General features: G+C 48.4%; 1 protein-coding gene across 3 annotated transcripts in view; it reads left to right on the plus strand.

Annotated features, from left to right (window-relative positions):
- Positions 1–12410, plus strand: part of VPS8 (VPS8 subunit of CORVET complex) — a 2529257-nt gene that overhangs the window by 603980 nt on the left and 1912867 nt on the right. For all 3 annotated transcript variants that reach the window (XM_069615741.1, XM_069615740.1, XM_069615739.1), the window contains exon 13: positions 11305–11385. In XM_069615741.1, coding sequence (XP_069471842.1) covers positions 11305–11385 — 81 coding nt within the window. The remainder of the gene's footprint in view (positions 1–11304; positions 11386–12410) is intronic.

Consider the following 12410-nt stretch of genomic DNA (forward strand, 5'->3'; position numbering starts at 1 on the left):
GTCTCGTCTCCAGGAGAATCAGCTGCTGGTCAAGGCCGAGAAATGCAAGTTCGCAGTGTCCTCGGTACATTATCTCAGATTCATTCTTTCCGAAGAATGGGTTGCCATAGACCCAAACCAAGGTGGATGCCATTCTCGATTGGCCGGCTCCTACTTCGGTTCGGGAAGTCCAAAGATTCTTGGGATTAGCAAACTACTACCGAAGATTCATCTCTAATTTTTCCGAGGTGGTGTACCCGATTACGCAACTACTCAAGAAGGAGGCAGTTCCGTTTATCTGGTCAGACGAGGCCGGTAAGAGTTTCGGTTATCTCGAAAGCCTTTTCTGTTCTGCTCCCATTCTCCAGCACCCAGATCAAACACGGCCATTTATTCTGGAAACGGATGCATCAGCGGTCGCGGTAGGAGCCGTTCTTCTCCAGGCCATACAGGGTATAGAACATCCAGTGGCGTACTTGTCAAAAACTTTCTCCCAGTCAGCTCAATTATTCAGTACTGGAAAAGGAACTACTGTCATGATCCCTGCTTCCAAGGGGTCAGGACTTGCCCCACGACCTTGGAAGCAGGCCCATAACTCTGATCCCAGGAACCAGCCAGTCCCTATTGGGACCTTTTGGACCTTGTCTTGGCGCCAGTGGCGCCAGGCTCATGAAGGTGACTGGTCCCGGCACAGGAAGCGCCGGGCTCATATTAGATAAGAGTGCTTGGTGGACCTACCTGTAGCAGACCATGCTGCTTACTTACCAGCTAGCTGGTCTCCTGATCCTTTTTCTGTCTGGGTGGAGCAGGAGCCACTCCCTGGAAGCAGAACACAGGAACTCTTCTAGAAATCTGGAACTCTTTTTCTTACCTGGGTGAGGCCGTGGAAGAAGACGCCTAAGCACTACAGAAGGCTATTTAAACCACACCCGATTGGTTTCACGTGCTTCACGTTATTCTGCATCTGCAGCAGGACGCTCACCGTGTCAGCTCCAGGAAACCTCCAGCTCCAGATCCTGTGAACACGAAATCACCTGCTGGGATCCAACCTTCAGTCTTCAGCAGCTCCTGCAAAACAAAGGCACAGGTTAGGCTAAAGCAAAGGCAGCGCATCTACTTACCTAATCCAACGGCAGCATCCAAGGCGCCTTTTTCAGCCTTTCTCTTCCGGCATCCGACATCTGCAAAGAGAAAGAACATCGGTCAGTAATATTTAACTACAAAGTCTGCTTACCTGTGTTACGCCCGTTCCAACTCAGCTTGCGCTGCATTCCGGCACCTGCAAGACAAGATACATCGGTTAGTAACGCTTAGTTACAAGACTGCTTACCTGTGTTACGTTCGCTTCCAATCTGTTCGCGCTGCACCTCGGCACCTGCAAAGACAAAAGAGACATTACGGTGCATTCTACAGCGCTAGTGCAGTCTTTCTACTTACGTGCCATTAGAAGAATAATCTTCACCGCCACGGCATCTGAAAAGGAAAAGACATAGACTTTAAAGACTTAAGACTTTTGAAAGAGAAGAGAACAATCTAAAAGGAACTTAAATACTTACAAGGCACGCTTGTGCAATAACGGCGTCTTCGCTCTCAGCTAACCCTCTGCTATCAAGAGGCAGAGCTTGCATCCAGTGAAGCAACTGGACCCAGCGCCCCTGCACAAGACGCAGGATGGAGAGCCCGGCATTTACCTATCTAAGGTAAGCGCAATTATCAACCCAGTTCCACAGGGAAAGAAAGGGCGAGAGGGGCTAGGAACTTTCCCAACCTTCCAATCACTAATACCTTGGTTTACCCTTGCAGACACCTCACTCTTCAGCTTAAACTTTCGGTGAGAAGGGGGCCCTGTCCGGGAGCAAAACAAACCCTGCGCCTAACACTGAAGACGGTATCCCCACCAGATCAAAGCCTGCGCCTCCGAGGGAACCAGGTGAGCGTTAAAACTACTGGCCATGAAACTCGCCTGTGAAGAGTGGCGCCATCTGCTATTAGGGGCCAGACATCAATTTCTGATCAGAACTGATCATAAGAATCTCAAGGTTCTACAAGAGTTGGAGTGTTCAAATTCCAGGCAGGCCAGGTTGGCACACCTTTTTGCAAAGTTCGAGTTCCAAGTCACGTATATCCCTGGATCTCAGAACAGTTTGGCAGACGCGTTGTCACGCAAAGACTCCACTAAAGAGCACACGGCGATCAAGAAAGAGTCCATGTTTAACCGAAATTAAATTCTGGCTTGCATCGGATCTTTCCTTCAAGAGGTGAAGACAGCCCTAGTGCAGGAAATGCCTCAATTACCCTTACGCCCTACCTCTCCTTTTCAACAAAAAGGGGGCTGGCTTTTCTACAAAAAGAAATTGTACATTCCTGAGGGTCCTCTACGCACTAAGATCCTGAAGTGGAGTCATGACTCTCGCTCGGCCGGCCATAGAGGGGCAGATAACACCTTTGAACTCCTCCCGAACGTTTCTTTGGCCTGCCGCTAAGAAGGAAATCCACGAGTATGTCAAAACCTGTCCGATTTGTGCCAGAGCCAAGTATTGCCTGGGGAAATCTTAGGGTCTGTTGACTCAAGTCGAACTTCCTGCTCATCCATGGGGACTGATCTCCACCGATTTCATTGTCGATCTGCCAGTCTCAGAATCCTGTACTTGCATTATGGTTACGGTGGATGCCTTTTCCAAGATGGCACACTTCTCCCCTCTTCCAGGTCTGCCCACTGCTGCCAAAATGGCAGAGGTCTTTTCTCGGGACGTCTAAACTACATGGTCTTCCCGATAAGATCGTATCGGATCGGGGAAGTCAGTACATCTCAAAGTTTTGGACTGCCTTGTGCAATCGGTTGGGCATTGAAAGAGCTCTGTCTTTGGGGTTTCACCCAGAGTCTAATGGTCAGACGGAATGCCTCAACGCAACCCTGGAACAATACTTACGGTGCTTCATTACTCAACATCAAGACAACTGGGTCTCTTTGCTTCCTACTGCAGAGTTCTCTTACAACAATACCAGGCATTCTGCCACAGGACTCTCTGCTTTCTTCTGTACGTATGGGGTTCGCCCCCGTGCTGTGTTTCCATTGGTTCCTGGTTATACCAACTCCCCGGCAGCGGAGGAAGTATTAGGGAATATCAAGGATGCCCAGACTTCCGCTATCCGGAGTCTAGAGGCCAGCAGACAACGGACTAAATCCTGTGCCGATCGACAACGAAGAGAATGTCCTGCCTGGGAGCCCGGTGATCATGTGTGGCTATCCACCCGGTTTTTGCCCAGATGGACACGGCCTTCCAAACTGTCTCCTCGATTTCTGGGACCTTTTCTTATTCTTTCTAAGGTGAATCCAGTAGCTTTTCGTCTCCGGCTTCCTTCCACTCTTCGCCGCATTCACCCTGTCTTTCATTCCTCTCTTCTCAAACCATACTATCCTGACCTACACCACCGACCCATTCCTAGGTCTGCTCCGGCACTTTCCCCGGAGTCAGATGAGTACGAGGTATCTCGTGTCTGCGATTCCAGGTATTATCGTGGGCGTCTCAAATACCTTCTGAGCTGGAAGGGCTACCCTGAGTCGGAGGACTCATGGGAACCGGCTTCTCAAGTTCATGCACCAAGGTTGCTAACTCAGTTTCACCGCCGTTACCCAGGAAAGCCCGGGGCGGTTAGGTGGGGAGGAGGGCATACTGTCATCCGCAATCGCTGCCGCGGGTGGCGGCTCCTTCCACGTTGGAAACTGCAACCAGGCAGGTAAGGATGTAGTCCCTTCTTTGTGTTTGGTATCGGCCCATTGGCCGGTCGCAGGACTGCCGGAAGTTATCTGCTCCCCACTCCCGGCAGTCGCTGCGTTTCAACTTCGCTGGTTCTCGCTCCAGCTACCTTGGTTCCTTCGCTTTATTTTCTTGGCTTCTCCTGCTATCCTCTGCTCGCCTCGGCGTTGCGGCGGTATTGGTGCCGGCTAGTTTCGCTTTTCTTGCGGAACGGGGTTTGCTTTCCTCCCTGTCTGTCGGTTCGTCCGGCAGTGGCTCTCCCTTCTCCCTTTCTCTTCCGCTGATCCTTCGGCGGTTTTTCTAACTGTCTATCCTTCTCACGGTCCCTGCTTCGGCGGCGGGTTTTTCCTCTTTGCCGCGTTCTTCACCCTAGCGGTCCTCCAGTTTTCCCTTCCTTCCTTCTCTTTTCTCCTCTGGTGTTTATTGCTCCCTCCTTCCGGGCCGTGTCCCTCTGGGCCCTGTTTTGCTCCGCTGCTGCCTTCCTCCCTCAGCTGGCTATTCCCTTCGTCGCAGGGATTCTATACTCACCGGCAGCATTCTCCTCAGTCACCGGAGCCTATTCCCTTGTTGGATTTACTTTATTGAGATCTCTCCTGTGGATTTCGGCACATCATCCTGCCAACAAGTTGCCTTGGATCTTCGCCTACTCACCTGCCATCTATCTCCTCGCAAAGGGTTTTTCCTCCCCCGTGTGGGTTTTTCCCTTTTGTTCCGGCTTGTTCCCGGAAGAGGAGTCCCGGGACAGCTGTCCAGTCAGCGGTCACTGTGGCTTCTCTCCGAGGCAGGCAAGTGCCACTAAAAAAAGGAAGGGATTACCTTAGCCGGCGGAACCTACTGGACTCAGACAACTCCGAAGGTTCAGGTGAGGAGAGTGTGGAGGTACGGGAGGACAAAGGGGTTCAACAGCATAAACAGTCACACTCTCGCTCTGCTCTCAAACACTCCTTGGATATCTGCCGTCTCCTGGAAGAGTTTGATTTGGATGTACTCTGTCTCACTGAAACTTGGTTCACGGCAAGCTCTGTCACAAGTTTTGACACTCTCCTCCCTAATCACTACAAGATCCTCTCCAAACCCAGAACCAACCGTCCTGGTGGGGAGTAGTCCTGATTTTCCCAGAGTAGATCCCTGCTTCTGTCATTCCAAAGCAGGCCTACTCCTCATTTGAATGCCTGGTCTGCGGGCTTTCAGTCTCTCCTGGCCTCTCTCTCACTGTGGCCACCATCTACAGGTCGCCTGGCCAGGTCTTCCTCTCTGAATGGACTGACCTCTCATCCTCTATCCTTGCTGCTACTTCTCAACTTCTCCTCCGTGGAGACCTGAACATCCACTTGGATGCTACTAGCCACTCCTCTGGGCTCTTTCGCAACCTCTGCAACTCTCTCTCTTTCTCTCTCTCCATTCTACCCTCTGGTCCGATTCACTCTGCAGGGCACAGCCTGGATTTTCTGATCTCATCAGACCTCCCCCTCTCCAACCCTCTCACCACTTCTCTCTCTTGGACGGACCACTTTCTTCCCTCCTCTCACCTTTAGATCTCTGTTCCTTAGGTTAAGACAACCCCAGCACTGCCACCCACCTTCTCGGTCATCCGGCCCATGAAGCGTGTGTCAGTGGAGGCTTTCGCTGCAGCGCCACCCCTGACAAACTGGCCTGCCACCTGCTACAAAGCCAATACAGACTCTGTCTTCTCTAAGAAGAGAGCTTACATCCAAACCTTGCATCTCCGCTGCATCTAACAACTTAGCTGAACTTTTCCAAATCTGCAATGAGCTGGCCAATCCTGCTGCAGTCTCTACCTCTCCTGTTGTCTCCCAGGCCCTCTTTGGCACGGCTTTGGCATCTCATTTCACCACTTAAACTCTGGACATCATGTCCACTCTCTCTGCCTCTATCTCCTCTTCCTCTCCCTCTACCATTCCAGGCCCCTCTCTGCCCTTTCTCCTGTCTTTCTCCCCTGTCCCCCTTTCACTCCCGACGATGTTTCTAGACAAGTTTGATCTATGAAAGTCTCATCAAAGCAGGTGCTCCCCTGCTCCTCCAAAACCATTAAGGACCACATTGACACCCTTGATCCAGCCTTGGCTGATTTCTGCAATCACTCTTGCCACTGGAACCTTCCCCTCCCCCTCAAGCACTCTTGTGCACCCCCTTCTTAAGAAGCCTGCTGCCGATCCTTCCTCTCCTGCAAACTACCACCCAACCTCCTTCATTCCTTTCCTTGGCAAAATCCTGGAAAAGCTGGCCATCTCCCAGCTTAATCTACATACTGAATCTGTTGGTTGTCTCCATGACCATCATTCTGGCTTCAGAGCAGCCAGAAGCACGGAAACGGCTCTCCTGAACACCTGTGAAGACTTGCTCTCCAATCTTGACTTTAACCTTCCTTCTATCCTCATTCTCCTTGTTCTATCCTCTGCTTTTGACATGATCAACCACTCCATCCTGCTGAATCGTCTCCGCAACAATCTTGTCATCTCTGGTCAGGCCCTTCACTGGTTTGCCTCCTTTCCCACTGATCGATCCTCCCTGGTCCAACTTGGGTCTTTTCTCTCTCTCTTCCATCCCTCTCTCTAATTCTGGTGTTCCCCAGGGGTCTAACCTCTCTCCCTGGCTCTTTACCCACTACCTGGCGCGTCTGGCCCACCACATCTCTACTTTCTGCTGTAACTTTCAGTGTTAGGCGGATCACACCCAGCTCTCCTTCAGGCTCCCTACAGACTCTCCTGCACCTTCTCCCATACCAGACTGTCTGTCCGCAATTCAGGAATGCTGTACCTCCAACGATCTCTACCTTAATGCCAGTAAGACTGAGATGCTCCTCATTGGGACACCTGCTCCCGCCTTCGCTCTCTCACTCTGGCTGCCCACCCTGGGCCTTCTACTTGCTCCTTCCTTTGAGGCTAAGAACCTTGGGGTCATCTTCGATTCCACTCTCGCCTTCTCTCCTCACATCTCCAACGTCTCTAAGAAGTCAAACTATCAACTGCACTTCCTCAGAGGTATTCTTCCTTTTCTCGCTTTCCTCCAGAAGCTCACTGTCTGAATAGCCCTGGTCCTCTCTAGGCTGGACTACTGCAACAGCCTCTTTCTAAATCTGCCTGCCTCTACTCGTCTCCCTTTACAACTTATCCAGAACAGGACTGGAAGACTTGTCATTGGCCTCAAGCCCAGGGATCTTCTCTCTCCAGCCCTGAGTTCTCTCCACTGGCTCCCTGTGGCTGCAAGGATCAAGTTCAAGACCCTCTGCATTGTCCACAAGGCTTTCTGGGGCCTGGTACCACACTATATCCAACTTTCTCTTCCTAAACATCTTCCTTCTCGAGCCCTCCACTCATCCACCTCCAACACTGTCAGACGCTTCTCCGGGCAGATAGTAGGGGGTAGCTCTCTCTCTGGAATAGCCTTCCTGCCTCTTGAGCAGGACCATCTAATGTTCCGGAGGCAACTCAAGAGCTTCCTTTTTGCTTCCGCTTTCTCCCTACCGCTCCATTGTTGATATCTCTGTCTGCTGCGCACTCTAGTTACCTGGCCACCCACTGAACTCACGAGACCAGGTTCCTGCACGACCAGTTGCCCTTGCATTGCCTCTGGGCCTCCCAACCACTTAAGGGACTGTATATGCAACACTACAGTCCCCTGACTCTCTGCACTCGTGAGCCACCAACTGAAGTACTTACGAGCAGTCTCCTCCCCTCCTCCCCATGGCACTTCTGCCCCCTGGCACTTCTCCCCCTTGTGCAATCTGAATGACGCAAGGCCTAATAAGATTGTTGTTTTGTCCTCCTCTGTCCCTCCCTTCCTTGTCTTGTGTCACCTATATCATATTGTATCATATATCATATCATAAATGCATTCACCAAAGTAGGGAGAGCAGATATTAAGCACATATCAATACATAGGCATTACAATGATACGATATGCACACCAAATGCTACAACTTCATAAATCCAGCCTTAGTTTGTACCATATTCTGATAGTCCTTTAGGCGTCCTGAAAGGTTTCTGGGGGAAGAGGTGAGTAGTCCAGGAGGGCACACCCCTCTAGTGCAGGTAAAGTACTGAAGTTAGTTAGTGCAGGGCAAACGCAAAATGCGAAACTGGGACGTAAGGGCCTCAAGTCGAATTTCAGTGGAAGGAGGTGTAACTACCACCCGTGGGGTTCAGAAGGATGACTCAGAAGTACAGATCCAGACACCAGTGTGTCCGTAATGTGAACCCAACGGGAATGAGGGCAGTTCAAGAGATATGTAATCTGGGGCCACGCAGCCGTAGAACGGTAGGAACAGTCCGATGCAACAGTAAATCGCTGTGGAAGACCAGAATCACCATTGTGGTTGCCTTGCAGGGTCATTTGGCCACCGGTTTAAAGGCCTTCACCACTGCTTGTCATTAGTTTCTTCTGGGGACCTCAGACTGGGCACACCCATATTCATTTCCAAAAAGGAGAGATTCTCAGAGAGCTTCATGGATGCACGTCTTGCATTGACCCCAGACAGAGTCAGTAGACACTCTGCAACTCAGTGATAGAACTTCGGTCTTCCTGCAGGCTCGTCTACTGCAGGATGGCAGCACAGGAGATTTCCAGAGTCTCAGCAGAGCTTTGAGGTCGCCCACCAAGAGCTCCAGCAGTTTGGTCAGACCAAAGTCCTTGCAATGATGAAAATCTGGTTTCTGGACTTGCAGAAGAAATGCAAAGATGCTTGCTCCTACAATCGGAAACAGGCAATCTACTTTGAGTAGGTCTGTTGACTGGTTGATCCCATCAGTCTTAGGGAGGAAGGCACCTCTCGGAGGTCGTCTATGTCGATTAGAAGGTTACGGTTTGCGACGTAATTGTATTTGCTGAGCCAATGCTGGTTTCCGCAGCAGTCTTCCATTGACCCACTGTTGGAGTCTGGTTTGGATCGCTTCAGCTCCAGTTGCTGTCTTGGTTCCTGGGTCCAGCTTGTCTCTTTATGTCCATAAAATGGTCTGGTGGCGATTTCAACGCTCCGATAAGGACATTTTGCAACATTCAAACTTGGAGATGGCTGTCCAACAGTGGACAGCCAGTCTCCCAGAATCTGTCCAGTGACCTCTAAGCCCCTGGTGGAATGTTGATTTGGGACAGACAGCACCTCTCCCAAGTTCTTGCCAGCCCACACACAAACAAGAACCTTTGCAGGCTTTTTGCAAGAAGCCTGGCAAAAGTGCATGAAGAAAGCGGGCCCTCCACCACTTTGCAAGTGCAAGAGGGACAGACAACAAAGGACATGCCATCTTGAACATGACTTAAAACACGAGGAGAGGCCATTTTGAGTATATGGTACCCTAAAGTGCATTATCGTACCTAAAAACGCACCCTGCGATGAATGCATCCAGAACAAAAGTCAAAAAGTAGCTAATTCCACCAGCCTGTTTAGAGGATGCCTTGAAAGTAGCAATAATGCTACTTGGAACAAAGAGAAGAGGAAACAAAGTCTCCCCTCAGCACTCCATATAAGATGGTTTGTCTGCAAAACACAAGTCCTAAAAGGGGGATGACCACTCCAGCACTGGTAGGTCCAAGGTCTAACCAGAGAACCCAAAACGACATTGCGAAAGCCGGGTCCTAGTGGATCCCTGGCAACACACACCACAAGGTGGGGCGTGCTGCCATAAGAAAGCATGGAATCCATAACAAAGGTGAGAGGTCCTCCCAGACGTGAACATTAGAAGGGTCCAGTGTTCCTAGTTGAGTTAGCTAAAGTCTCACTTTGCTTCGAAGACACTGATAAACATCCATTGGGTCCAGCAGTAGTGCTGCGAGGCTCGGGACAGAGAGGGTGAGATTTACTAAAAGAAATTCTCTGAACACTCAGTGTATCATTCCCCTCCCTTAATCTCACCTTCAGAAGAAGAAGCAAATACACTATTATTAGCTCATGGTGGCACAGCCCAGCACCAATTGCTGCCAGGAGTAATGCGGACTAATGTATGACCCCCCCTAATGTCCAATATTAGGATAGTAAAAGTCAACCAGAAATTCTTTGCAGACCAAGTGCTTTGCATGGACTCATACCTTGGAGACAACTTCATAAATAGGCTTTCCGAAGTTTGGATTTTAACAAGACGTCTGGAGAAACTTCACCAAATCAGAATGTGATCTCAGTGGGAACAGAAAAACACTGTTTTCATTTGTGCTATGTATTTATTTTAGTTTTGCTGGGACTAGGACTGCCTTCCTGCATGTGGACAAAGGTTGACTGCTTGGTGGTTAATCGCGGAGCACTGTGTTTCCCAAAGGAGCACCAGCAGTTCTTCCCCATCAGCATATTTCTCACCCTCTCTCATTGGGTTGCCTTGGGCTGTGAAGCTTTTGATTGGTCAGGAAGCAAAATCACTGCTCCACCTGGAACGTGAAAGCTCAGATATGCATTTTCTTGCAGCAGAACATCTACTTGGTTCAAATATTGTTGAACAAGCTCTGATTAGTGTATATGGTGGAGCAAGACCAGAAATAACAATAATTGATCCAGCAAATTGACATAAGTGTTGCAGTGCCAAGTCAACCGAATATTTTGATTCCGAACCCATTTCTCTCTATAGCATTAAGGCCTTATGCAGGCACTTTGTGCAACCGAAAGGTACCAAACCAATGATCACACGCACGTGGGAATGAAGACACTTCTTTCGTTTTCTAATTAGTTGGATTCCTGGGGTGTCGAAGCTTAAACATGGCAGTGATCAGAACAAGGAATGTGGAAGGAAGCCTATGGGTTGGGAAATGTAAAATCAGGGGGCCTATGGAGGAGGAAGCACTGGGCAGTAAACTCTCCATATAGTTCTGGCTGATGCTCTTGCTTCTGCCACTGTATCTGGTTCAGAGGAATCAACCGAAGTTCTGGAAGGTCTGGCCCCTTCACCCACACAGTCAATCAGAAAAGGTCCCCTGCTGGGCTCCCCTGTCTGACGAGCACTGCCACTGCACTAGTCCTCTCCCTTGTACAGTTTCAGCAAAACTAAAGTAAATACCCAGCACAAATGAAAACTGCGTTTTTCAGTTCCCACTGAGAAAGAGTATATTGCGATTTGGGGAAGTTTTCCCAGACTTTTTGTTAAAATCCAAACTCCAGAAAGCCCAATTATGAAGTCTCCTCAGATGTCTGTGCCCATGAAAAGCACCCTGTCTGTGAGGTATTCCGTTTTGACTTTTAATGTCGATTTGAGGGTTCATACAATATTCCACAAAATGGTGTTTCGTATAGGGTACATCATAAATTGAATTGTCTTTGGACATCTGAATCACGTGTTCTTTTTTCCCAACTCACTTTCTAATTTTTTAGCTGCCCAAAAAGGATAAAAGGTTGAGTTGGTCCTGGCAGAAGTCAAACCTATTACCTTACCTGTTGTCAGGCCTGCATCCTATTGCGCTATCTCACTGTATAGAGATACATATGAGATTTCATATGAGATAATGCACTGTTAAAAATCTAAAATTGCTGTGCTTAAGCAATTCTTGGTACATGCTTATGTAAATATGTTTTTGTTCAATTCATAAGCACAAATTACACAATCCATGTTTTCTTACTTTCTTATGTCACAAGGTGAAGCAAGATGAATCTGGAGCCATACATGTTAGCAAACAAAAACAGCTGCATCTGCATTATGACATCATTAATTTTACTGTAAGTATATTCTTGTTTCCTGTTACAAATATGAATCGTTCATATTATACGATATTATGCAAACATAAATATGGACATTTAAAAAAAAAAGCTAATTGGTGCAATTATTAATAGCACTAGGAAAGTGATCTATTTCAGAATGTCATAAAGCCATAACACTAAACATTTCTAAAATTGTGGTCAAAACTCCAATTATATGACAAATTCCACTCTAACTTTTTAAAACAACTTTGAAATTACTATTTAAGAAAAACACTACACCCCTCTGTTATGTTGAGTATCCCTGATTCTGACCCGGGTGCTTTTTTTGTGGATACAACAGTATACAGAATATATTCACTGGTCCCTGCCTCCATAGCTCATGGTCTTTGCTTCAAAGAATAAGATACTTTGTATCTTTAATTATTTTATTCTCAGGTGACTCCATAGTGATTCACAAACCTTGGAGAGGCCTATTGCTCTCTTTCCATTTCCACAAGCTCCACACCTGGGCTTGCCCAGAGAGTTCTCAAACCTATATATAGAACATTTGAGGCTTTTGGGTTTGTAGTCTCACCGGTTATGCTAGGCCAATTTCCTTGTAATCTGTGTGATGAATCCAATTATGTCATTACTACTTTCCCAGGGATAGCCTCTCCACATGTGGCCAGGGGACGGCAGCCGCTACCTGATCTTGACCCTGGGTGTGACTTTATGAGGGTGGACCACATTGGGGGAGATGACCCTTAGGGGGATAATATTGCACCTTCAAATGAATGCACATACCCCCTTTCGCTTTTAGGGATGTTCCCTCTGTATCCCAAGCTTTTATGGCTTATTGTAAAAGTTCCCTCCCACTGCCCACAAAACCTGCTAAAGACCTCTTCCAGTATCATATAGAAAGAAAACCTAGAAAAACCCAACAATTCCATATATATATATATATTTCTGATGTTTGTTAATCTGCTTAGAATCACATGCTGTGCATAGGTCCGACATCCAGTGGTCACTGCGGAGTATTGCATTTTGTTTTTCGTAGTCGAAAA

Source organism: Ambystoma mexicanum, chromosome 9 (assembly GCF_040938575.1).
Source record: "Ambystoma mexicanum isolate Mex_15411 chromosome 9, UKY_AmexF1_1, whole genome shotgun sequence".
NCBI lineage: Eukaryota > Metazoa > Chordata > Amphibia > Caudata > Ambystomatidae > Ambystoma > Ambystoma mexicanum.